The following is a 25,641-nucleotide window of genomic DNA, read 5'->3' as shown; positions in this document are numbered from 1 at the left end:
CCTCACTCCTCGCAATGCATCCAATCAACAATCAAAAGACCATGCACAAACGACCCTTCAGATCTTTCCTCTGGTAATGCTCATACATCTCATTAATCTGCTCCACCCCATAAGTCTTCTCGATATAACACTTGCACCCATGTTTCGCATGCAGATTAATCATATCCTGACTCTGCTCGGGTGTACAGATCAACCTCCCCTTCACAGTCTGCTCCTTAAACGAGAGAGCAAAAGGATCAACCTCCAACGTCCACTCAGACGGTAACCCAACATCAACCAACACACCACCCTTCCTCAAGAACTGCTGCGAGAACTTGATCAAGCTCCGCGCCTCGGCATTGATAACAACACGATCAACACCAGGGTTAGAATCATAAAACGAAGACTGCAGCTCTCCAACAACCTTCTTCTCCGCTTCATCCGAATCAACCACGAAAGTCTTATCAGGTCGCAAATGCTCCGGGACCGACAACGCAGTCTCAATACCTTCTTTCCGATTATCAATCGCAATAACCTTCGCACCCAAAGCCTTAGCATACTGAACACCCAAGTGTCCAAGTCCCCCAATACCAATGATAGCCAGCCACTGTCCCGGCTTAATACCCGACGCCATCAGCGCACCATAAACAGTCGCACCAGCACAGAACAACGGCGCAGCTTCTGCCCATGGAACAGAATCTGGGATTTTTGCAACAACACGCGCATCCGCCTTCATATACTGCGCGAATCCACCATTGATAGTCAATCCCAGCATCCCGACCAATTTCTCACAAAGCTGCTGACCCTGGGTCTTGCATGCATTGCACTCTCCGCAGAAAGCATAGGTATTGATTGAGCCCACGCGATCGCCGACATGAATGCCGGATTGATCTGCGTTTGAGCCTACTTTCACTACTTCACCTGCTGGCTCATGAGATCCGACAAGACCTGGTTTTGCGCCGGATGATTCGTAGACACCTTGCTCTACTTGAAGATCTGTGTGGCAGTAGCCTGCAGCTGCGATTTTGACGAGGATATCGTTTGGTCCGAGATCAGTCGGTACGTCCATGTCGCGAACTTCATAGCCTTTATTGAAGTCTTTGACTACAGCTGCGCGCATGGACTTTGGGATTTCAAGTTTATCGGTCATCTTGGGCACTTATAATTGGTCAGAAATAAAGATAGTACAAAAGTAACAGGCAGATTCATAGAATGTCTTGCAACACTCTCATCCTATTTATATATGTGCAGTTGAACACCACCTATGCACTTTAAGTTTCTTGAGATACACTGGGCCCGGGGTACAACGTCACTGTGAGCATTACTACATTTTCCTGTTTTCAGTCGTCAGCGACCAAACAATGAGATAAACCGAATACAGATAAGTGGCAAATAGAATTTATCGTGAACTGCAAGTTTGGAAAAATGAACAAGTTCTTGTTGAAAGCAGTAACTTGAACTTGTACATGGTTCCAGGGTCAGTCCAGTCTGCTTATTCATTTTGTGACGCAATGATTTGGTAAGAGCCCATTTATGATTGATGAACAAAAATACCATTTTAAAGATCGCCAAATAATGGCATTTAGCCTCTTAGAATAAGACACTATATATTCGCTTGTAAATTATCATTTAAACTGATGATTTACCTCGATTTCTCCTGCGTATGGCGTCCATTGCATACTAAAATACAACCACCTACATAGTAGTCGGACCAAAACGGGACGGCCTGGGTACTTACTACCCTCTATAGTTTAGATCGCTCAAAGAACATTGAATTTTTCATGCCTTAAAATAGCTGCGGAAGCTCCGCTTTGGGGATTGATTGCACATTTGCCGCTTCACTTCAAGTTAATCCGCGCAGTCCCAAGGGAATGAAAATGAAACAAAGGTACACCCAGGCGACGTGATAATCGCCAGCTAACACCAGTGGAACTGGGTACAATACTACATTAAAACGGCCACGACACCGATGCCACATGTTTATTAAACTCAACATCTTAAACCCACTCCGAGGTTCTAGGCTCAGCCTAATCAATCTAATTTGTGCCCGCTTTAAGCCATCTGGAGACAGAGCTGATGACCGTGCCTTGCCTCTACCAGTCAAGACCGTCGAAGCATAGACAAGGATGGCAAATGAAATCATCCCTTGCCACACGATCCACACCAAGTATCTATATAACAAAGACAATCTATCCACCTTCAAATTTGTCTAACCTGCATATAAACGCTATACGATCCTACGATATCAAACGAACGTCTCAATTTTGCATACAAATTACGATTCTCCATCCAACTTGAAGTTTTTCTCCAAGTCTACCGACGCCAGCATGCCCCAGTCATATACCAGTTCTTCATTTTATTATAGTTCGTCAACCAATGCGAACGAGGGGACTACCACAAGCGGCCACCGATACTCAACCACTTCTCATACCGAACCCGATGGGACTACGACCGTACTTACGGCGCATCAAGATCTGGGCGAGGCTCCTGTGATCGAGGAACGAAAATATGATCGTACCGGCGAGGAACAGCTTGAGCTTGAATTACCCGGGCCCGGGGGTACTTCTGCTGGAGGCGTGAAACGCATTACCGACCTTGAAGAAGAGGACATGTAGTTCTGTTGAGAGAAAGAACGTAATTAGGTGGATACCATGATATCATTGAATTCAAATTAAACATCTAATCGCATGATACAATCATTTAATCAGTACGTAGACACTAGTACCACTGCAAGGTCAATTGTAAAAATAGATTTGGGAATGAATAAATACTTAAGACAAGTCTTAGTACAGTCTGAAATTAAGTGCATATGCACATATGTAGGCGTTGAAGAACATTGAACGTTCTGATAAGGAGTCGTCATGATTTGACGTGTCCCACTCGTCAGGCGACCACAGTTAGGCCTATTTAAGGCCATTTTAGCTATGCTAGTGTGTTATATATAGACTTTCCGCGGTTCCTTTCCGCAGCTCCTTCAAATGCGGGGGAAGCTTCAGGCGTGCCATTTAAATTTCAAAGTTAGCATTTTCATTCCTATCAACATTGATTGTTTAAATTGTATACCGTAGACCTCGGTTCCAGATACCTAGATATCACTGCCTATGGAAATATGAGGTCGACCAGAAAAAGATACAAAAAGAATGTATAGAAGTGGCTGTGATTGTGAAACATTAGGATTTGTTTTTGGACTTTCAAGGCCAGCAGCCAAGAGCCGCAGCCAGCCAGCTTGGTACCACCTAAATCTTTTTTATCAACAAAAAGCCTACTACGGGGACCCACTATACTGCATATAGCTCTCATCGTGATCTGAAGAAACGGGTTAACTGGTAAATGATGGATGTTATGTGATGTGTGATATGTACTTCATCGGGCATGAAGTAAGCTATTGGGGCCAACATGACCATCGGCTAAGACATCTCTTCATCGTCAAATTAAGGCGCCCTGAATATTTCGGACAAGTAAGACATTTGAATACGTATAGCAATATAGTCATCTACTGAAGAAAACAATATAAATAAGTCAACAAAGTCCTCCTATTCTCTTCAATCCAAACTCAAGATCCTCAACAATACACTCCAAGCACCTCTCAAGCTCCCGCGTCAAACCCAACCCTTCTATCCGCAGCAATGAAGTTCATCAATATCTCCGCCCTAGCCATCTCCCTTGCCTCCACTGCCTTCGCCTGGAAAGCCGTCGACTACCACGGAACAACAGACTGCAACATCATCGGAAATACTGGATTTTGGCGTGCCTACAACGGCACCGACTCCGGGGTGTGCCATAACTTTGATTCTGGCGATTCCACCTCTACTTGTCAACAGCGCAGTATGGCTGATGGGTTGACGGACTGTGGATCTGGAAACCTTGTCTCTGCAAGTGTAGCTACTGGATCTGATCAGTGCGAGTTCTTTGAGTCGATTGACTGTGCTGGTTACTCTCGTACTATTGATGCTGGTACTTGTGTCACTGGCGTGTACCGATCTTTCTCTTGTGTGAGTAATCTCTGTATCCCCTTGAATACGTTGTTTTTTTGATATGGATGAATACTGATTTTGCTCATAGCCTGAACTCTAGGCAGTCAGGGTTGATTCGGTGGGCGGCGGCTTAAGCGGTGGTGGAGAGGGAAGGGTGGATGGTGATGGGGTAACATTTGATTATTTTTGTTGAGATAGTAAATGTGTATCGTTTTTTTGGTTCATACATATAATTATTGATAATTTCTAGAACTCGTCCCTACTTAGCATGAATCTCTTCCCGATGCTGTGCTATACCTTTGTTTCAGCCTCAGGCAGAATATTTACATAAGCAGATCCCCGCTAAGCCCCTTTGGTGAATTGGCCAGACAGTCTTAAAATTCACTAGTAAAAGACCAAAGCAGCTCCAAGAGTCCTTTCTTAAATGATCACAGTTTGCAAATAGTAATTTTGGCGACATCTGGAAAGATCTCCTTATTTCAGGGTCGTAATTACCCGCATGCTCTGCCTAGACGTGACGTTGGCTGATCCAAGTGGGGATTGGCCCTTTCACCGTAGACCGGTTTTAGCGTAGGCAAAGCGAATTGCGCTCACCCCTCTCGCTTAAACTCCGACTCCGGTGGGAACCCGTATATTCGCGCACTCAACCCGCCTAATCCACCGTGCTCCGGTTCATTCTCTAGCACCCACGCTAGTGATTCTTAGATGGCACCCAAATTGCTTACACCCAGTCTATCCCACCCAGGTGCGCATCACTTCAACGTGGAGGCCCGTTCCCATACTTCGATATATAAGCTCAGAGCTCATCTAAAATCAACCTAGATCATCGTTCTTCTCCCTTTAATCCCCCTGGCCCGCTTTTCCACCCCTTTATTCCTGCCATCCCAGTTTCCTGCGTGTCCGCCCCTGGCCCAAATATTGTTCGACTCACCCCCCTCTAAATTGTCACCCATCGTCATCCTATATCGGACCCAACGCGGCCCAGGACAAGGCCCCGAGCCACCCCCGATGTTTGCTGATGACTTACTCCAACCAGATCTTACTTATCTGGATCCAGGATTAGAAATGCCTCGCGGTGAATTATTACGTGCTCGGACGGTCATCCCGCCGGACCAGTTGGGAAATCTCTGCTGGTCATCGGATTTATCACCGCTAGAGAAAAAAGTTACAAGTGAATAAAACACGACAACGGTCTAATAATATTATCTCTATCTTTATCTTCTGATTCTTCTTCTTATTCCTCCCTTCTTAAGTTTCCCTTTCCCCTTCTCGATCAGAAATCAAGCAGTTGGAAAGTCTAAATTTCCCCGTTCTTTGGCTCCGTTCACATCCGGGGAAAATAGCCTTTTCGGAGCAACTCGAGGAAGTTTTTCTCACTGGAAGTACGCCACTTATTTTCCGACCCCTCTTACTGGGGACCTTGTTCCTGGCTCTTCTTTGAACAACCAACAACCAACAACCAGTTATCACTTGTCACACAAGTACATCTCCAACATCACAGCTTCAGAAGCTACTTTCAGTACTTGGAAGTTGCATGACCTCGGGATCCTCGTCTCGACCCGGGGATCAACGGGACCTGAAATCCGAATGGGCTGATACTGTCTCTTTGATTTCACTTACCCTATATCGACACGTGCCTATCTTCCTTATTCTCTCTATTTTTATTCCCAAGCCCCAGTCACCATGCTGCCTCCAGTCCCTTCGCCTTTAGACTACGGCATCTCCCCTGAAAACGGGTTCCTGTCACCAGAGCCACCTTTAGAGTCCCTGTCAGATCCCTACTATGCCAAATGGGAGGCTATTGCAGCAAACCTCCAACCATTATTACTGAGTAAACGCGTTCGATCCCTTGTGGACCGTTTACCCATACTCTCAACATCATATTTGAACACAGATGCTGAATGGCGACGCGCATACGTCGTCCTGGTATTCATATTGCACGGCTATGTATGGGGTGGTGACCGACCCAGCGAGGTATGCTACTCTCACTCACTCACGTATCACTCGCTTATCCAGAAACAACCTTTAACAAATATCAGCGAGTACCACCACAACTCACCGTGCCCTTATTTGAAATATGTGAACGCCTTGAAGTTCCCCCAGTAGCGACATACGCAGGCGTATGCCTCTGGAACTATAAGCCACTCTTTCCCGACGAACCAGCAGACGACCTTGACAATCTCGCCTGTTTACAAACATTCACCGGATCCCTAGATGAACAATGGTTCTACCTTGTCTCCGTAGCCATCGAAGCTCGGGGCGCCCCCTCAATCCCACTCATGCTGGAAGCTATCACCGCCGCCCGCGCTGGCAAATCGCGCGTAGTCACCGAATGTTTGCAGCGTCTCGCCGAAATGATAGATGAGATTACCTCGCTTCTCCAACGTATGTACGATAATTGCGACCCCTACATATTCTACAATCGCATTCGACCCTATCTCGCCGGAAGCAAGAACATGGCTGATGCAGGGCTCCCACACGGCCTTCTATACGATAATGGTCAGAACGAGCCTGAGTACCGACAATATGGTGGCGGGAGCAATGCACAGAGCTCTCTTATTCAGTTTTTCGATATCGTGCTTGGTATTGAGCACCGACCAACTGGTGTTGGGAAAGATGTGAACACAAACACGAACAATTCGTCTCAGGATGCTCCCAAGACGCGACATGGATTCATTCATGAAATGCGCGCTTATATGCCTGGTCCTCATAGACGGTTCCTAGAACATATCGATTCAATCGCTAATATTCGTTCTTTCGTGGAGTCTCGACGCGCTGACCCTGCGCTCCGACTTGCCTATGATGCCTGTTTGTCTATGTTACGTTCTATGCGCGATAAACATATCCAGATCGTGTCGCGGTATATCATTGTGCAGGCGCGTGGAGCTCGCAAGGAAATGGAAGCTACTACGACACAGCAGGCTGCCCCTCAGAACCTCGCTACGGCCGTGCCGACTGGTAGCAAGAAGCTTCGGGGTACGGGTGGTACTGCACTGATCCCGTTTTTGAAGCAGGCTCGTGATGAAACTGGTGAACCTGCTATTGAAACTTGGGCTCGACGGCTCCTCAGTAATGGGCCCGTGGTTGCGGGCTCGGCACCATTGAGCAAAGTTGGCGAACATCCAGATGGTCATCTGGAGGTTGTTGGTCTATGTGGTACATGGACATCTGATGATAGCGAAGGTGGCATTTGTCACTGGTGATTACAATTTTCGATTTCTAAGATTTGGTTTTCTGCGTGAGCATTGCATTTGCATTTGGGATTTTCATGCCCATTACTGCATTACATTCTACTTTCTATATTCAACAAGAGCAGAAGTAGATCTTCAGGCGCTAGGCCTAGGGTACAAATTAGACCCTATCATTCAACTATTCACTACCAGTTGACATATTCCTTCTCCTTCCTAAGTTCTTATGATGTATCTGTTCTCAAAGCTTGTAAAGGAAATGATTCTCAACAAAAAGCAACTAGAATGTGCTACTCTTGTACAATTTCATCATTGACATCCAGTCACAGTTCAAAGATCTACACACAGCCATGCACGCATACTAAATTATAATATAACTGGCCCACTGTATACAGTAGAACCTTCTATGCCCCGTTTCTTTCTCTTCCATGACGCACTTTGTTTCTATGATAAGTTCAAGCTTCAGCCAAGAACCGGATCAGGTCACGTGCATGACATCAGTCCATGACGTCATCTATGTTATTTCCTGGTGGCTTACGTAGTGGCTTGTTATTTACCTGGAAGATGGAGATGAAGAGATTCTATATAAAGAGAGGGGAATCATGAGTAGAAAGTGAGATAAACAAACAAACACCACAACAGAACTACAAATACAACTTCCCACAACCAACTTCAACCTTTCATCTACCATCTACCATTTTTACCATCACTACATCCACGTCTACATCTACATACATCTACCACCATGTCTGACGGTAACTCTTCCACTCTCGGCTCCTACGTGAACGCCGCAACAGGCGCTACCCAGCGCGCCGTCGGCTCACTCACAGGCAACTCTTCCACCCAGGTAAGCTAAGCAACAAACCCAACCCAACCCCAACACCCTCAGTAAACATCAACTAACAAACACCCCCAGGCCCAAGGAGAAGCTGCAAAGGCTCAATCCGAAGCCCAGAGCGAAAACTCCCACACAACCGCCAAGGTCGGCCCCGTCGCAGCAGACCCCAACACAGGCGCGACAGCCACCGATAACGCAAACCGCTCCACCGGCTCATGGGACCAAACCGTCGGCTCAGCAAAGGAGTCCATCGGTAACCTGACCGGAATCGAGTCTCTGCGCCAAGCAGGCGTTGAACAGAATGCCGCTGGTAAGGAGCAAGAGGCGAAGGGTCAGTTGAAGGATTTCGGTGAGGGACTTCAGAACCGTGCCCAGGGTACTGTTGGTGGCCTTGCTGCTGCTATTACTGGGGATCGGGAGGACGAGCAGAAGTACAAGGATATTCATGATGAGGGGAAGGTGAGACAGCGTGGTGCTGAGGCTGATATGGCTAAGCGTCAAGGTGCTTAAATCTTCGTTATCACCGCTGCTTTTATCTTCTGATTTCTGAGGGTCGTTCTTCTTGACACTTCGGTTTCTTCTTTTTTTTCAATTATGATTTTTATGAGCTGAGATATCCAATTTGAGATTGAATTTATCTTTATTATCTTTATTTCTTCAATTTGTAGGGTTGATAAGGGGGCTGTAGAACTGTATGTGCTGTGTGCTGCTGTCGTTGGATTTGTTGATGATGCTTTTGATCGACTGTCGATCGTGCATGGATTAGCACTGGTGTCAGTTTTGACAGCTTGCAGGATCGATCTTCCAACAACTAGCTTCTCCGCTCGCGGGGATTAAATCTTGATCTTTACTTTCCGCATGGATCTTGTAAAAGTCAACTTGGAATGATGCTCACTAGCCTGAGGGCTTGTAAAATGACTCTTACTAGCTGCCGACTGTCACTTATCCGACATTTGGCCATAGTACCACAAAACCAACACTTATCGAATTAATTCAATTCCTTAGCATTTATACATCCTGTTCTCCTACTCAAGCACATATTGATATAACTCATTCTCCTATGGGACCCTATATTCTACAGAATCGTGGAATGCTTGTGTAATGCCGTTGATTTCGTATACTATCGTAACTAAAAACTATAATCCATTTATCAATTCATTTATAGAGATCCAAGTAGAGAACCAAGAAGTTTCGAGACATCCTCAATAAGCTGTATACCGTTAATCAACCGAGACAATATCTAAAATGAAAGAGGCAAAATCACATACCGGTGTAGCATCCCCAATCAGCGTTGTGGTATTATCCACAAATTCCTTGGTCAACAGATCACCAGCATTGGTCAGAATAGTCTGCAGTGTCTTTGTATTGTCATCGGAGAGAACCTTGGCGGCGTTGGTAATGATAATTTGCAGGTTGTTGAGGTTTGTCTCGGTCAAGAGTCCCTCCAGATCAGTGAGGGTGCTGAGCAAGCCGCCAGTAGACGCAGGCGCAGGCGCAGCGACAGGGTTAGGCTCCGGGGCGGCGACAGCCAAGGCCATAGGAGCAGCCGCGACGAGGGGCAGGAGGAAGTTGGAGAATCGCATTTTGAGATGTAGAGCAGGTCAGTGTTTAGTGATTAAGCCTGGGATCTGGGAAGAAAGAAAAGCAGCTGAAGATCGGTGAGACAAAAAGAAGAGAGTCTATGCATTAAAACTAAGACTAAGACTAGGACCAAAAAATTAAAAAAACAAAAGCCTCCAAGCCTAACTAGTTATTAGGTTGTATGTACATATGGCGTTCTCCACCCGGATATTCCATTCATCTAGACCAACAGGAGCGATGTCTTAGATTAACGACCTCGCCATCATGACCGGACCAGACCAAGAAACCATGAGAGAAATTCCCCGATATGACTCGCCAATACGGTCAATGCAACTCATCACAAGCAGAGGAGAGCAAGTAACAATCCAGATTCAAGCCGGAATGGCAGCGGATCTCGCCGAGCGATCGCAGAATAGGATTCAGCGCCGAGGTCGATCACGGACACAAAAAAACGGGCTTCATGTGAGAATCCAAGTCCAAAGATTGAACCTATCACCATTCAGAACCGGAATATACTACCACTGCCAGCGATAGAAGGTACAATCCTCTTGGGAAAAAAGTCATTGACGCCTCGTTTCCACAATACACGAGCTGAGCTAGTCACATCCCCGCATCCAAGGTCTCACCCCAGACTACCGAGGATAGGCAATGATCACCCTTACGGGGGATCAGAGCCCTGTTTTTGGTTGGTTAAAGTGGAGAGGGCAGAGTTAGTGTTGCGCTAGCGTTAGTTTGTACTCGGTCCTGGGTTCTAACCCCTCTCGGACGGAAGGTCTTCGGCTCCACAACACACCGCGGAGCAAAAGTTCGCTTCGGTAGGGATCTACATTGTGGAAGGCTAGATGTTGCACTGAGATAGTCATTGGTGGGGGGGACTGTTCTTCCTATCAGCATATTAAAGCTGAATCGTGGAATCTCGATATTAATCGATGCAAGATGATGTCTTGAGTAAATTGTAAGAAACAAATTAAATAGATGCGGCACATTTGCACCGAGGAACTGATAAAGATGCATGTGCCTGCGCGAAAAGGGGAGGCGTGCGCCACCATGGTTCGGTCCTAGTTCCTGGAACCAGGAACCATGAATTTTAGTGAACAAATTATGGCCTAGAACTATAGTATGTACTGCGGTGGTTGAGTCAAAAAAATTACTAGTAAAGAAGGACGAAAAAAAAAATCGATCAAGTCATGCACTTCATCACGTCGTTTATCGTGTCTGCACGTAATTCTAGCTTCTCATTCCAGATCATCCTGATGCAAGATAAAGGAAGAGAGAACAAGCCAAATAAAAAACTCAATAACAGCAGATCAAAAGAAAAGAAAAGAAAAAAAACCAGACTAATAGGCCCCATCGTGATCCAGGCGCATAATCCAGCTGCAGGCCCGGCAGCCACTTTCCCTAATCATCATAGCTTGCAACTCCCCGCAGCTCGTCTTCAGCCCCACTTCTCCTGGTACATCAAATTTTTGGTAACTTGGGTGATTTTGGTCATATGTTGCTATCATAACGCCAATGCCAACCCAAGCACACCCAATGCTCCAATCATAGACCCTGCGAACACGGTCGGTTGCGCCGCCACCGCCATCCCACTAGATGTTGACGTTCCCCCGGTCGCTGTGTTCGCGGTACCGGTGGCACTCACTCCGCTCGCAGTCGTAGATGTAGTCTGATATGCCAATCCAGTAGTAGCTGTTAAGGCACCTCCGGAGATTTGGGACCGCACGATAGCCATGTAGCTCTTCACATCGGCGGGGAGACTGGAATACCAGGCTGGCGTGTTGCCGGCACTAAGCTCACTTGCGAGGGCACTGCGAGAATTTGCGTCCATCAGCTCTCCGACGACTGACATTGGGACGACAGAGAGGATCTCGCCGAGAAGGGTCTTGGGAGGTGGAGAGATGTTCCCGAAGTTGCCTGTTGCTGTTTGGTTTGCTAAGTTTATTCTAGAGAGGGTTAGCATTTCTTCATTTTTGATATTGATGGAGGAAGACAAAACGAACATGGCGTTCTCCAGCGATGCTAGGTTAAATCCACCTGTTGTCGTTGCTGTTGCTGTTGGTGAAACGCTGGTGGCATCTCGTTTTTCAGGCTGTGGGTCGGCTGCCACAGCTGAAGCTGTTAAAAAGTAGATCAGTGTACTTAATTTCATATTGGGATGGGTAGAGCAGAACTTGAATCAGATCAATAGAAGTTGCCAAGTGCTAAGCTGGGATGGGAGGAGTATATCAAATGCTTGGTTGTTAGTAGTCTACTTCTCGGGCATGTCTTAGAACCCGAGTTAATCTATGCATTGTAAATGGACAATTTGTATAGTGGTACTCTCCGCTTATGCCGGATTTAATACAGTGATGTCTCATGGATAACAGGTTTTCTCCGACCTACCAGAGTCCTTCGGTTACAGTGGTCCGAGGCTCTGGGAGGCCCAGACACGTTTGAGTGTTCAGTACACGCTAGCGGGGGCAAAGGAGCCAGCCATCAATGCAGGTCAGCATGTCAGGTCAAGGAAGCAAGACGAGCTGTTTCTGACCTCATAATGTTTCCTGTCAAAATGGTCGTATTATTTTGATATCGTTCTGAGGACGGACAGAATAAAGTAGGACTAGATTTTCAGCAACATGCCCCACTACCAAGTATCGCAAATTTAGTACTGACGATTCTTCAGAATCGAAGCACTCAATTTATTCTTGAAACGATGCAAAAAGGCTCTAAATGTCGTGAGCATGCGCTAGTCATAGATTCCCCATTTTTAACTTTCAGTAAAAAGATCGGTGAACTACCGAGAAGGATAAAAGAGTATAGAGCATTGACATATTTTATTAAAACAAAGTGTAACCATGAAAGGATCAAGGGAAAAACCGAGTTACAAACCATAAATCTCATTGTCGCAACGAGCGTATCTCATAGATCGGGTATATACAGAAAACTCAAATAAGAAGAACGAGAAAGCACCCATTATTAAGTGCCTTTTCAAGCATCCACCACCAATCAAACCACGTTCAACTTCTCACGCAATCGATCCTGATAATACTTTAGAGGGTAAGAGCGTACTTTATTAGGCATGGCAGGGTAAACGGCGACCGAGAAACCCATCCAAGTGCGATATAGCGCCCTTGTAGTAGCAGTAGAGCGCAAACCATACGCATCCCGAATCCTAGGCGGCAACATCTCAATAGTAACAACGCGTAAGAAAGGTTTAATGCGCTGCACCCACTTTGGCATATCGGTGCTCTCTCTCAGCTCCTTGGCAAACTTCGCCGCATCTGGAGAGACCTCCAAGCGACCGATCTGATCATCCCAGAAAGACCAGAATGCAGTCCGAGACTCGGGCCAGATACCCTGCGGCATGCCAATACAGTTCAAAATCATGGTGAACTCGTCATATCCGCGCTGAGCGGTGTCATAGTCCACGCGACCGTAGACACGCTGGTAATAGTCTGTTGCGGTGGCATAAAGAGTAGCCGCTATCCAACGGGCCTGGGCTGGGTTATGAAGGAAGCGATCATCCTGTTGTTGGAGGAGCGCGAGGAGAGACTTTCGCTCAGCGGGGGTGCCGAAGACTAAAATGGAGATTTGGCTGATGTGTTCTTGGAGAGTGTCGAGGAGCTCGGTCGCTAGATCCTTGGAGGATTCGTCTGGGGTTGCGCGGATTCCGGGCAGCGCTGCTTGGAGCAGAAGTGCAGCGCCGGAGCCTGCGAATAGAATGCCCTCTTGGAGGATCTGTGGGAGAATCTCCAGTTGCTCCAGGGCGTGGAGGCGACCGGAAGAAGTGTTGACGTTGGAATCACTCATTGTTGGCAAGACATTTGGCTTCTCGTCGTCGCTTATAGGGGATGGGGGAGATGAAGAGCGAGACATGATTGCTTTTTGTAATCTCTTTGCTCTGTTCCGAGGTTGTATATGCGCACAGGGTATAGGAAATTTTCGTAAATATTATGATATAGTCGGGTAATCGTGGGTATGAATAGAATCAGACGTCGGATCCAATATGTTAAAAAGAAGAAAGAACCACAATCACAGGCTTCAACCCCCGCAAAAATGACGAGAAATAAGAAATCCCCAGAAAAATAAAACCCAAAAAAATCTTGGAAATGAGCAAGCAAATCAGCATGACCAAAAATCCCGAGTTTCTCAGACAATCAAAGCCCCCAAAATCCGTCCCAAGCATCATCGTCTCCACCCACCATCCGCACTATTGGATCCACCCGCTCAAGCCCGCTCGGCCCATGTGAACCCCATCCAAACCCCCTTTTCTGCTCGTTCTTGGTTGACGGTAAGCCGCGGTTCCTAGTAGATCGCCATCTCCTCTGCCGATCCCTGCTGCATCCAGCCCACTACACTCGTGGATCCTGTCCGGGACAGGGAAGAGTGCTCCGACGCATCGTGACAATTATCCACTTTTTGCTTTTCATGACTGGTTCCACTCAAGGAGGTCTGATGGATCCCTAGTCCGAATAATGGAAAGTCCGGGGGCTCTCCATACGACTTAGACGGAAAAGAAGAAAGAAAAAAAAAGGGCTTATTTCGCTTGCGTGCTATACGTTAATGCTAATTAATGCTACCCCCCAAGAGGCGATCCCCGGAATTTCCTCCCTTCCCACTCCGATAGACCGTCTCGATACATATAGGCGATCGCCGTCCCTGATTCTCGTGATTTGATTTTGTCTCTCTCGCGTCTGTGATCAATTGAGAGTGCGTGAGAGAGGGTTGCGACAAGATAATAAAGAAGCTCATTTCCAATTACCCCTCGTCACAATGGGAAAGAACACAGATGACCGACCCGCTTACCTGAGCGCCGATGATGCTAAATACTCTCTCGGTGTTCACCGTGGGCCATTGGTTCCTACAGGGGTCGGCGATGCTTCCAAGCTAGAGAAGGTCGAGACAGCTGGCGGTCTCTCGCTGGCGACTACACAGTCGCGCAAGGAGAAGTTTTCGCGTCATTGGAAGCGATTCTGGTGCTGTTACCTTATTGGAAATGTTATTTTCCTAGCTATTTTCCTGCCTGTTTTGTAAGTTCACGCAATCAATTCACAGCTATGTTGTGTTGTGAGTTTAGCGAAGCTCAAGCTAATCAATGATACTCCTACAGCTTCCTGGTCGCAATCCCCGCTATCTCGCAGCTTGTCGTCAACAAATCAAACTTGGTCCTCGTCAGCGCAGCTGTTATGCAGCCTCTACCGAACCACATCCAGTTAACTCTTCTATCGGCGCTGGATTTGAAAATCGCCCTACCCGTCCGCATTGACCCCATTGATTTGAATCTTTTTATTGCCGACATTGGCGCAGACAAGCCATGGGGTCAGGCCAATCTGACTGGCATGACTATTCGCGGAAATACTACACTGGGTGTAACTGATCAATCTACGCCACTCCTGAACACGACCGTCTGGACGGACTATGTTCGCCAAGTTGTGAACCAGAAAGAAACGGCCCTGGGAGTTAAGGGAACAACCGATTCGTTTTTGGGCGTGTTGAAGTCAAAGGTGACGATGGATAAGAGTGTTCTTTCACCAAGTAAGCTTACCTTTGCCTCGTCCTAATTGAAACCCCGAATAGTCTGAAACAATATAACTAACCATTTACCCAGCACTGAACTCCTTTGAAGGTTTCAGTATCAACGATGCTTCTCTAATTCCAGCTGAAGCGGACGGCACTAACCTGAATGGTACCGTTATTCTTCCTAACCCTTCAATCCTGACACTTGAGATCGGTACCATCGTGCTCGATGTCATGAGCGGCAACCTCACCATTGGAAACGCAACAATCGAAAACTTGACCCTGAAACCCGGCAATCACTCTAACCCACTCAAGGGATCTCTTGACATTGGCATTATCCTCAAACACATCAAACAAATCCTGGCGGATCAACTCCCATCCATCAAGAGCAGCGGCGGCCTCAATCTTACCTCCGTCACCCGCTCAGTAACATACAATGGAACAGAAGTCCCATATTACACGGAAGTGATGTCCGAGCTTCCTCTCTCAGCTACCGTCGGCCTCTTGGATACCCTCAAAAACACACTGAGCAGCTTCCTCCAAACCGGAAGCGGCAAGAGCTTGGCTGAAGTCGTCGCCGAGCTCAAGAATCACACCAGCGGCGAGAATATCACCGACCTTGTAGACGATCTCAAAGACGGCCTCGATGTCAGCAGTCTCAAATCCCGCGATACCAGCCGCGATGGATTAACAGCTGCACAACTTCTTTCCCGAACTTTGAGGCTAAACCCCCATGTTCGCAAGCTTTTCAAAGACGAATCCACAGACCAGCGAGACGAGATGCTCGACTCGCTGGCCGGGTGGTACCTCGATCAACACTAGAGTTTGATAGAATCCTAGACTTTGAAGAAACAGTTTAGACTAGACGTTGTCTTACGACTGTTATTGGACCCCCTACGGCGTTTGTTTTAATTTTACAATGCCCGCCCACGTCCCGCGACGTTGACGATTGATGTAATGCTTTTTATTTTTTGTTTCTGTTCTGATCTACCCTCGTCGACTCTCGAGTCATGATTCCCCTGAGGCGGGTGGTGTGTTGATTTTCATGGATTACGGCGTTACGGCTTATACTGTACAGAGCTCTACTGGATATCCAGCTAGTAGATTCGATCGATAGATCTTGCCTACATAGACAAGTTCGATACAATAATATTAAATGACGAACACATTCAACTACATACAAGAAACCCGCTTCCAACTTGAATTCTCCGAATTTCGTATTTCCCGTATTGCATCCGGAGTACCATGTTTTCCGACGCCGATCAGCGGAACCCGACATCATCCCGACTCGACTCGAGTCGATACGGATTTTGGAGCTCGGCCGGAGCCTGGAGCCTCGAAGGTGATCGGCGTATTGTAATCGACAATGCACCTCGGTAGGAATTGTACCTCGATTTTGGAACCAATGAAACGCCCTGAATCGAGTATTGTTGCATCCGAAAACTCAATCTCCACAGTCATGTGAGAAAGTCTATCAGCTCGCGTACGTTGTGTACGTATTACATCACCCCACAGCTGAGCCGTTTGAGTTACCAATGGGGAATGGCGGGGGGTGCAGATCTCCCTGGGGAATCTTGGGGAAAGTCAATTAAATTAGATGGAGTTGATCGACCTAGTTGATGGTGGGCTTTTTATTTTTGTTTATGGCAGGTGACAACGAACTTTTTGAGAATGGGTCTGTTATTATTTTGTAGTCGTCAACTGACATTAGCTATTATGATTAAAATGGCGTTGTGTTGCGGATCTCATCCTGCTCCAACTCCTTGTTCAACTCAAATAAGACTTCTTATCTGCCTTTTCAGCTCATACAACCCCGGACATTATGCCGATGCATCTTGATTATCACACCACGTGAGAATGTTTGCGTATTTCGCTGATCAGGGCAGGTTTGGATAGTTGTCGGGATTAAGGCGACACTCATCAGTCGAGAGATGAACAACTTGTTGATGAAAAATGCAGTAATCTAGTGAGCCACGAGGGATATCATAATTCCCACTCTCGCACAGGGATTTGGCTTGTTTTGATTAGAGTCGTGCAGTCTGAACAGCGAGAAAATCATTGATGATCCGCGCCAGGATGGCTCCGAGGGGCATGGATCTGTCGACTTTGATATCGTTCGCCCATGCTTCAGTTTCTCGATTTGCTTGTACAGTCTGGATGAAGTAGAATATCGGACCCAGCATTAAGCCCTCGGAGTGTGGCCAAGGCCCCAAGTATTTATGAAGGACGGCGCGCCATTTTTGGACGAATTGACAAGGCGTCGTTTGACCGGTGTAAGTGATATTCATCAGCTTCATAAATTTCCTTTGCTTGACATGAAAGAGTAGTTCATTCGAGGTACCACTCGGTGTGGCTTTCCCAGGCTTGATGGCTTTGTTGATTGAAGGGCGGGATGGACGACCTGGGACTGCTGGGACAATCTCAGCCGTTTCAAAGCCCCGTGAATACTCGCCAGTGCATAGGCCATCCTCGCTCCGTGAATAGCTCCTTGGCGAGCGAACTTTACATTTGCGCTTCGGTTTTGGAACCCTCACGTTGGTCGACATCTTGAAGTTCAAGTTGACAATGTTTTCCAAGGTTGGTTAGGGGTGACAGGTTCAAGTTATGGGGATATGATCTTCAAGTTGGAAGTGAGAACAGGCAACTGTAGGCGGTACAGGGCTTTCAAGTTGAAGTGAATGAGCGGCCCAGGCTACTACTACTACTAGTATGGAACAAAAGAGCAGTTAGCCATTTTAATTTATAGCTCTATCCGTCATAATATCTAATTAGTTAACATCACAATTATACCAATACTGTAAACACCCCAATAGATATCATAAAACATCCATATGCATACACAGAGGGCTGCTTTATGAAATATGGACTGCAACAGTCTACTATTCAAATCTAGACCTTTGAAGTATACCATGATTTTTCTGATGTTTCATTTCAGTGGCGCACCAAAATGTGATATTTTAAATGTGTTCAGCAAAACGATAGATTATAAGTCACAACCCTTGGAAGGTTATATAATTAGAGGGCGAAAAAGACGCCTAATAGAGAGGGAAGAGAAAGAGCAAGGCAGCAATAACACGGGGATGCTATAGGCAATTCTGTTAGATCACGGGACTACCATTATCGGGGAAAGCTTGAATAACCTCATTTACATACAAGTGTAGGCAGATCATTACGAGAAATTTGTGTTGGGCCGCCTGAAATTTTACCAGAAGGGAAAGAATGGTGTGAAGAATAAGCAATATCAATGCTGAAAAGGGAAAGAGAGAGGAAGCTGAGCTGCTGTATCTATGAGACATCTGCACATTGTGCTACTCTCGGACCAAGCTGATTGGTCCGCTACCGACAGTGGGTCAAACCAAGCAAACACCGTCAGCCGCCGACCACCTCCTCCATGTAGCTATATTAGAATTTTTAACATTAAGCTTAAATGAAGATGATAAGTTTATCTCTTGAGTAGGACAGGCAGAAAAATAGAAATTAGAAAGGCCATAGTGATTCAGAGGAAGTAGATAGTTCAAATGTTAGGTAGCAAAGCTCGGAAGCCATGTTATTTCCGAAATCCAGAGATATCCTAATTTTGAGTGACCAAGTCCACCAATAATCCCTCCAGTGCTAGACCTGGCCTTCTCAGAAAAAGGGATAAAAAAATCAAATCCTGCCTGGCAAGTCACGGCCATAAGAGGGGTACTTACGATGCACCTGGAAAGTATACAGACCTCCTTGACTGTATGGCGTAAACGATCCGGGGCCCGATCGAATCGCAGTTCGATGAGGATTTAGATGACATTCCGCCATTGAATGATAGGCATGGCGCCCGTGAAAATGGCAGAAAGTAATTGTTGAATTTGCTGGGGGTGGAAACTGATTCTCCACGCTGTTGGGCACACCAGGGATGGAATTTCTAGGCCCCGACTGAAACTGAAGCCGTGCGTTCTCAGTCGCAATGAATTTGTGGGTTATCGATTCCAGAACAGCCTTGGGAGGCGCAGTAGCGTCAACGTCTATATGAAGGCTGCTCAGCCATGCATGTGTCTCATTACAGGCGCTTACAGCCTTCAAGAACTGAAAGATAGGGAACAAAGAATAAATCCGGCGTTCTGCTTGGTAAGACAGCCCCTCCAGGGCAGCGACCCATATGCTCACGAAGTGTGTAGGCGCAGTACCGGGGTACACCATGCTCTCCCAATATCTGAAACTTCCATAGGCAGCTACCCAGTTTAGCTCCCTCTCTGGCTTGGATGCTGGCTCTCTCGAGTTGGATGCTGCGGTCGTGGCTGCATTAATACGACGTTGCTCTGGGGTCTTTGGGTTTATGTAGCATGCCTCTGGGTGGTGATGGACGTGACGTTTATGGAATGGGCAAAAGTAAAGGGTGGAAGAGCGAGTTGGAGGAAGCCAGATGGGCGTGATGTTTGAGCTGTCGCGAATATTGATCTCCAATTTGAACTCAGGCATTGCAATGTTGGTGGTATTTTCACTGCATGAGGTCGCACTGGCAGGGCTTGCATCCATCTTTGGCTTGGGAGCTGCGGTCCCGAGATAGCTTTCGTTGAGTGAATCGTCACCAGCTTTCTTCGTCCAGGTGTCCCTCTTCATGTCTGCTGCTAAAATCAACATGGAGTAGCAGACGATCGTCGAAAGGAATCGTGGTTGAATGTCTTGGGGCAAGGATGGAGGGATGTTTTAAAAGAGTGGTGGATGAATGTTAACGAGAGGGGTTGTATGAACGCATTGGAAGTGAAGTGAATTGAAGTGAATTTAAGTAAATAATGGGGAAGTAGTAGCAATAAAGATACGTAAGTTCTAGATTTCAATAGGTAGAATATACGTAGCTCAACGAAAACAGGATATTTATAGAATGTACTACAACCCCAGTATCATCCCACACCCCATATCACGAAGCTCCTAGTATTCTGGCATAAAACACATATCGTTGTAAAGTATAAATCGTAACTGTCTACAGTCATAAATGATCTAAGTGTAGGTATTTCAAGTCTATCTAAGTGGGTCGGTGAACTCGACATGGTCAGCTTCAATAGGGTCAGACAAGGACTTGCTCTTCGCCGTCCTCGAAACCTCCTCGTCTTCATGGTCAATGTATTTTTGAGGTCGGTTCTTGCAAATAGCATCATGATCAGTAGTAACGATAAGAGATGGGTTGGATCGGTAGTATGCATCGATGTCCTCGAGGGTGCGGTTGGCTGTATGCAAAAGTTAGAGAAGGCATTCGCACTTTGCCTGAGAAAGATACTGACCTGTTTCTGGGTAGAAGAAATAGATAATGGGGAAGAAAACGGCATTGGTCACCGTCCATACAATCCCTAATTTCAGTCAGTATTGGGATACTCATATAACTTTGCACGAGAATGGCTTACAAAATTTCCAGCCAATACTTTGAATGCCGATTGGAGTGATCTCGACGATGGCAAAATTGGTGATCCAATCGGTAGCAGTAGCAAGGGCAGCACCCTTTGTTCTCATGGGCAGAGAGTTAATCTCAGTCGGATATAGCCAAGGGATACCCAACATTCCAATACCAAACGCACCATGGAACTTTGCAGATGCGAAAAACGTTAGTTGAGTCGCGAGGGAAAATATTGCAATGTCAAGAGAGATAACATACCAAGAAGAAGAAGGCGACTGATGCAGAACCATATTTCTGAGTAACATCGCCGCTCGTCGTTTCAGCAAACTTCAACAGAATAGTGATGATAAGAAAGCAGAAAAATTGGCCACCAGTTGAGAGAAGCATCAGTCCGCGACGCCCCATGCGCTCGATCAACAAAACCGCCAGACCCGAGAAGATCATGTAAGAAATAGCGTTACAGGCAGTGAGTAGACGTGCCATGCTCTCTTCCATGCCAACAGCCTGTTCCAAAACGGTAGGTAGATAATACGACATGATGTTGATACCACCGAATTGCTGCATGAATTGACTTCCAGCACCAAGCAGCAGGCGACGGAGTGTTTTCGTATCATTCTCATTTTTCTTGAGAAGGTCTCGCCAGCGAACGCCATTCTCCTGCTCATAACGAATTGCAAACTCAATTTCATTGCGCTGCGCAATAACGAAGGGATCGTCGACGTCTTTCGCCTCGAGGCAGCTAATGACTTCCACGGCTTCTTCTTCCTTGCCATGCATAAGAAGCCATCTAAAAGACAGTTAGAAGCTTTCGGGCAATAATTTATGCTAATTGAACTTGCCTTGGTGATTCAGGAAGCCAGGGAACTGTAGACCAGAGAACGATAATGAATATCGCCTGCAAAGCAATGGGAAGCCGCCAAGCAATTGCACCCCCGACAAAAGAGAGGCCATAATTGATCCAGTTCACAGTCGCATATCCAGCAATATTCATCATCATTTCAAAAGTCACCAGACGACCGCGCCATCTCGACTGGGAGGTCTCGGACTGCCAGATCGGCGCGCAGGCAGTATTAATACCGTTTCCGATACTTTATTTGGGAAATTGTGAGTATGGATCCTCAATTCTTCTAATAGCGACAAACTCACCCAGAGATAATTCGACCAATAAATATCTGAGGAAGGCTGAAGGATGATGCCTGAAGAATGGTACCAACGGCCATGATTGTGGATCCAGCTAGGATGGACTTCTTTCGACCCAGGCGCTCACCAAGAGTAAATGCGCAAATCGCACCGAGAAAACAACCGACGTCGTAGATTGCCGTTACTGTGGATAGAGTCTTTGTCTTGCTCGGTCCTTCGAGGTTATGGAGTTCAAGAAAGTCCTTTGTGATCACCACGCCACCTGTCATGTCCAGTATTAGCCAAATATGTACTATTTAGTAGTACGCAGGTGGGTACAACGATGGGCGGAATATGAGTGAAGAACGTACTGAAAACACCTTGATCATAGCCAAACAGGGACATATCCGTTGCACACGCAACCTATATAGTGTGTCAATAGAGTCCACATATCAGTAAACTGGGTTCCTGGGAGCATACCGTGACCCAGAAGGTGAGCCATCCTCCAGTTAGGCCAAAATAGGGCCTTTTCTCGTTTTTTATTCCCATTGGTATCGTACAAGGCAAGAGGAAAAATAATTGAAGCTATTCACACTGGAGAAAAGGAATTGCGGGGGGAATGCGGGAGAAATTGCGGGGAGAACCCGCCTGGTTTTATACTCCGTCGTCGTACCACCATCCATGACCTCTGAAATAGCGCCATTAACTGGTTGTGACACTGTGGTCAGCAGCAATCCGGGTAAAATTTTTGCATGGGTCGGCATTTGTCCGAGACTAAAATCTGGGGAGTGTGGAGGATCTGCATCGGGCGCACCTGAAGACGGCAGAATAAGCGGGTTTCCTTTGAGTCGTTATCAAGATTCCGACATGGGTGTAAAAACTCTGGTATTTGATTGGTTACTACCAACCCGTGATAACCAGCGATTGGCTGGGTTGGACGCATTTGAGAGGCGAACGGACTCACAAGGCCCGATCTGGAAATATTGGCGAGGCTGGCTGATCGACCAAATGCGGGATCGCAAACGCGGGGAGAACGCGTCATAGCCTCGGAAATGCCACTCCAACTGGGCCGAACGCTGACGACGTGGGGGCTTCAGTGTACGTGATTTATTTTATTCATGTCCAACTGGCTGCTATCAAGATTCATTTTCAGATTGGAGATGACTTCAAGTCAGATGTGGATACTGAATGAAATCTTGGAAATTCGACGCCACACTACGGAGATGCCCCTTTTCTTTGATCAAACCCAAGTCTAACTTCGCCCTTTAAACCGAGAGCCGGAATTCCTCCTTAACCGTAGAGTCACCCGACCGGTCAAAGGTTCCTTCTTTTACTATAAAACCTTTGTCGATTAAATGCCTGACATGAATGGAGTCTCCGCAGGCATTTGCATTTATATGGGTGGCAATTTAAGAGATCATTGATGGGATACGATATTGCTTCTTTTGACTGGTAGCTTTTTCTATTCTGAGTTGAACATATCATGATCTTAGCTTCGATCATGTCTACAGGGCTTGCACCGTACACTTCAAGTTGCACAAATACATAAGACGGTTTAAGAATTGACCGAGTTTTCCAAAAGCTTCTGAACTTACCTAGTATATCAAATCCATGTCTTATGCCCATTTGCTTCCTAAGTGGAGTAGTAGATGGTAGAGCGAGGACATCGTGCGTTTTGTAGCCAAGGAAGTCTCCAATGAGAAGAAACAAAAGACGCCAGAATGTTTCTCAAAATGGAGTATCTGCACCGATGGAATCAAAGATTGCTGAAGTGCTAGAGAAGAATTTCGAGGAGAGAGATTTTGAGTTGGGTGTGGACTACGTGGTAGTGAAGAACATGACAGGACACGACAGCAATCTCTCGAAAAAACTTCTATGGTGATGGCAATATCTTACATAACACTTTATGATTTTTTATTGAATTTCATCTGGAAAAATCACTGCATTTTGTCTTCCCATTCTTACTCTTTATTCGCTGATGATGATGTTCGAATTGTTACCACGCTTGATAACTCACCAAAACCATGGGAAACGATCCGGGGAAGAGTATCTGCAGCATAAATACACCTTGATCATACTTTTATGTCCATTATTAGCCTTATAGAATAGTGTATTCAAGCACACCATTCCTGTTTTCCCCGCTGGTCGCTTTAGCCGATCGATTCTGGTTTTTCAAACTCTTGCCTATGCTTCAATTTAGCCTTATTTATAGTACCTCTGTGCTCGATTTGAGATGCAGATCAAAAACTTGTCGCCAATGATCGCCGATTTGAGATACCAAGTTCCCCAAAATTATCAATTCAGTGCAAATCGTCCAAAAAACCTGCGATGCAGCAACATTCTCACCGAAAAGTAAATGCCAAGGTACCGGGTGGATTCGAGGCGCTCCCCTGAAGAATGGTGGGGCGGGGCATCAAGCCGGCAGTTCTGGCGTCCAAAGTGATCATATCCCATAACACATCCACAGGCTATTATCGATTGGTGACTGTTAAATAAATGACAACCTCCTGTGGGGTTTTATCCGAGTCGAAGGATAGATCGACACGATCCATAATAGCCTAGATAGAGTTCATGCCCCAAGGATCCGGGCAATTTCTTTTCTCCACGAACTCTGCAGTGCTCAGGTACTTTTTTTTGTTTTTACCGTGTAGCTATTCGTGGCTTTTTTAGAGCACACTTGTCCAAATTAAGGTCCCTTCTTGACGTGTTCAGCGTTGCTAGGCCCGAACGGGAGTAAGACCCTAGCTTGACACCGGCGTCTGGGAATGGCGTTTCAGACAGACAATTTGTGGAACTTTTATCCACAATAGCTTCCGTTGCAGAATAGCTGCACGGGGATAATTCTTGTAAAAGAATAGCCTACCGGTTAATATACCAGAAACCAGGAGGGGGATAAAAAGCCCCTGCAAAATATTTGCATCGAGAATACTGCGAAGACCTATATAAAGGGTCTTGTTTCGCGCCGAAACGAATTTATCTTAATCACTGCAAATTCCAGCTACCCAAACTTGAACTTGAAGCGACATACTATTGAATTATCTCTTTCGCCATGAAGTCATTTACCGCATACCTCTTAGCTTGCGCTGCTGTCACCGGCGTCATGGCTGTTCCAGGTGAATACCATAAGCGCCATGACAAGCGCCAAACCATTACTTCCAGCACGACCGGCACCAATAACGGCTATTACTACTCATTCTGGACAAACGGTGGTGGCACTGTCGATTATACCAACGGCGCCGCGGGCGAGTATAGTGTCACTTGGGAAAATTGTGGTGACTTTACCTCCGGCAAGGGATGGTCGACCGGTAGCGCCCGGTAGGTTACTTAGAATATGACCTAGAATATAGAAAGCCTCAACTAACAATTATTCTTCCTTAGGGATATTACTTTCTCGGGAACATTCAGTCCCTCTGGAAATGCCTATCTCTCTGTCTATGGTTGGACCACTAGCCCATTGGTGGAGTACTACATCCTCGAAGACTATGGGACCTACAACCCTGGTAGCGCAATGACTCATATGGGAACAGTCACAAGCGATGGGTCTGTTTACGATATCTACGAGCACCAACAGGTTGACCAGCCCTCTGTCAGCGGTACTGCTACCTTCAACCAATACTGGTCCATCCGCCAGAGTAAGCGCTCTAGCGGCACTGTGACTACCGCAAATCACTTTAATGCTTGGGCTAGCCTTGGAATGAGTATGGGCACCACATACAATTACCAAATTGTTTCTACTGAGGGCTATGAGAGCAGTGGATCTTCCACCATTACTGTGTCGTAGATGAACAGCTGGTATGGCGACATAGGTCTGATATTTTTCGGAGATGCACAGTACGGAACGTATTTCGGTGTGCTCATCGTGTATCAAGTGAATTTAGTGGGGATTTCAATGAGTGCTTCAAGTTTGGAATTTAGTCTTCACTGAACATACCCAGTCTCCATTAGTACTAGGTGCACACAAAGGTGATCGACAATTTAAAAGATGACATCTCCATAAACCAAGCGATAAAAATACCCAATGCGCGATCAAGGCAGGCCATATTCATGCAAATTCTAAACTAGCATTAGTCAGGTACATCCAAGATCGGCGGAATATCCTAT

At 46.4% G+C, this 25,641-nt stretch overlaps 13 protein-coding genes across 13 annotated transcripts; 6 read left to right on the top strand and 7 right to left on the bottom strand.

Annotated features, from left to right (window-relative positions):
- Positions 1 to 31: 31 nt before the first annotated feature.
- Positions 32 to 1,129, bottom strand: N7478_001801 (uncharacterized protein; the record flags this gene model as incomplete). Its single annotated transcript, XM_056918015.1, has 1 exon — positions 32 to 1,129. The coding sequence occupies one exon, from the start codon at positions 1,127 to 1,129 to the stop codon at positions 32 to 34; it is 1,098 nt and encodes a 365-aa protein (XP_056783626.1).
- Positions 1,130 to 2,306: 1,177 nt separating this feature from the next.
- On the top strand, positions 2,307 to 2,594 carry N7478_001800 (uncharacterized protein; the record flags this gene model as incomplete). Its single annotated transcript, XM_056918014.1, has 1 exon — positions 2,307 to 2,594. One exon carries the CDS (start codon positions 2,307 to 2,309, stop codon positions 2,592 to 2,594), a length of 288 nt encoding a protein of 95 aa, XP_056783625.1.
- A 1,011-nt stretch (positions 2,595 to 3,605) lies between these two features.
- On the top strand, positions 3,606 to 4,053 carry N7478_001799 (uncharacterized protein; the record flags this gene model as incomplete). Its single annotated transcript, XM_056918013.1, has 2 exons — positions 3,606 to 3,971; positions 4,042 to 4,053. 2 exons carry the CDS (start codon positions 3,606 to 3,608, stop codon positions 4,051 to 4,053), a joined length of 378 nt encoding a protein of 125 aa, XP_056783624.1.
- Positions 4,054 to 5,636: 1,583 nt separating this feature from the next.
- On the top strand, positions 5,637 to 7,156 carry N7478_001798 (indoleamine 2,3-dioxygenase; the record flags this gene model as incomplete). The annotated part of the gene is made up of 2 exons (XM_056918012.1): positions 5,637 to 5,927; positions 5,993 to 7,156. 2 exons carry the CDS (start codon positions 5,637 to 5,639, stop codon positions 7,154 to 7,156), a joined length of 1,455 nt encoding a protein of 484 aa, XP_056783623.1.
- A 730-nt stretch (positions 7,157 to 7,886) lies between these two features.
- On the top strand, positions 7,887 to 8,489 carry N7478_001797 (uncharacterized protein; the record flags this gene model as incomplete). The annotated part of the gene is made up of 2 exons (XM_056918011.1): positions 7,887 to 7,988; positions 8,058 to 8,489. The coding sequence occupies 2 exons, from the start codon at positions 7,887 to 7,889 to the stop codon at positions 8,487 to 8,489; spliced, it is 534 nt and encodes a 177-aa protein (XP_056783622.1).
- A 649-nt stretch (positions 8,490 to 9,138) lies between these two features.
- N7478_001796 (uncharacterized protein) lies at positions 9,139 to 9,562 on the bottom strand (the record flags this gene model as incomplete). The annotated part of the gene is made up of 2 exons (XM_056918010.1): positions 9,139 to 9,189; positions 9,248 to 9,562. The coding sequence occupies 2 exons, from the start codon at positions 9,560 to 9,562 to the stop codon at positions 9,139 to 9,141; spliced, it is 366 nt and encodes a 121-aa protein (XP_056783621.1).
- A 1,499-nt stretch (positions 9,563 to 11,061) lies between these two features.
- Positions 11,062 to 11,709, bottom strand: N7478_001795 (uncharacterized protein; the record flags this gene model as incomplete). The annotated part of the gene is made up of 1 exon (XM_056918009.1): positions 11,062 to 11,709. One exon carries the CDS (start codon positions 11,707 to 11,709, stop codon positions 11,062 to 11,064), a length of 648 nt encoding a protein of 215 aa, XP_056783620.1.
- Positions 11,710 to 12,545: 836 nt separating this feature from the next.
- N7478_001794 (oxygenase MpaB family protein) lies at positions 12,546 to 13,415 on the bottom strand (the record flags this gene model as incomplete). The annotated part of the gene is made up of 1 exon (XM_056918008.1): positions 12,546 to 13,415. The coding sequence occupies one exon, from the start codon at positions 13,413 to 13,415 to the stop codon at positions 12,546 to 12,548; it is 870 nt and encodes a 289-aa protein (XP_056783619.1).
- An 897-nt stretch (positions 13,416 to 14,312) lies between these two features.
- On the top strand, positions 14,313 to 15,878 carry N7478_001793 (DUF3712 domain-containing protein; the record flags this gene model as incomplete). Its single annotated transcript, XM_056918007.1, has 3 exons — positions 14,313 to 14,569; positions 14,650 to 15,074; positions 15,148 to 15,878. The coding sequence occupies 3 exons, from the start codon at positions 14,313 to 14,315 to the stop codon at positions 15,876 to 15,878; spliced, it is 1,413 nt and encodes a 470-aa protein (XP_056783618.1).
- Positions 15,879 to 17,080: 1,202 nt separating this feature from the next.
- N7478_001792 (uncharacterized protein) lies at positions 17,081 to 17,602 on the bottom strand (the record flags this gene model as incomplete). The annotated part of the gene is made up of 1 exon (XM_056918006.1): positions 17,081 to 17,602. The coding sequence occupies one exon, from the start codon at positions 17,600 to 17,602 to the stop codon at positions 17,081 to 17,083; it is 522 nt and encodes a 173-aa protein (XP_056783617.1).
- Positions 17,603 to 18,704: 1,102 nt separating this feature from the next.
- Positions 18,705 to 19,652, bottom strand: N7478_001791 (uncharacterized protein; the record flags this gene model as incomplete). Its single annotated transcript, XM_056918005.1, has 1 exon — positions 18,705 to 19,652. The coding sequence occupies one exon, from the start codon at positions 19,650 to 19,652 to the stop codon at positions 18,705 to 18,707; it is 948 nt and encodes a 315-aa protein (XP_056783616.1).
- A 399-nt stretch (positions 19,653 to 20,051) lies between these two features.
- Positions 20,052 to 22,089, bottom strand: N7478_001790 (sugar porter family MFS transporter; the record flags this gene model as incomplete). The annotated part of the gene is made up of 8 exons (XM_056918004.1): positions 20,052 to 20,257; positions 20,312 to 20,377; positions 20,432 to 20,609; positions 20,680 to 21,208; positions 21,261 to 21,509; positions 21,568 to 21,823; positions 21,912 to 21,963; positions 22,021 to 22,089. 8 exons carry the CDS (start codon positions 22,087 to 22,089, stop codon positions 20,052 to 20,054), a joined length of 1,605 nt encoding a protein of 534 aa, XP_056783615.1.
- Positions 22,090 to 24,589: 2,500 nt separating this feature from the next.
- N7478_001789 (glycoside hydrolase family 11 protein) lies at positions 24,590 to 25,321 on the top strand (the record flags this gene model as incomplete). The annotated part of the gene is made up of 2 exons (XM_056918003.1): positions 24,590 to 24,855; positions 24,919 to 25,321. The coding sequence occupies 2 exons, from the start codon at positions 24,590 to 24,592 to the stop codon at positions 25,319 to 25,321; spliced, it is 669 nt and encodes a 222-aa protein (XP_056783614.1).
- Positions 25,322 to 25,641: the final 320 nt, after the last annotated feature.

This window comes from Penicillium angulare (genome assembly GCF_028827245.1).
Source record: "Penicillium angulare strain IBT 27051 chromosome Unknown utg000002l_segment0_segment0, whole genome shotgun sequence".
Taxonomy (NCBI): Eukaryota; Fungi; Ascomycota; class Eurotiomycetes; order Eurotiales; family Aspergillaceae; genus Penicillium; species Penicillium angulare.
The sequence above is the reverse complement of the archived record's forward strand: the minus strand, read 5'-3'. Positions and strand labels throughout refer to the sequence as shown.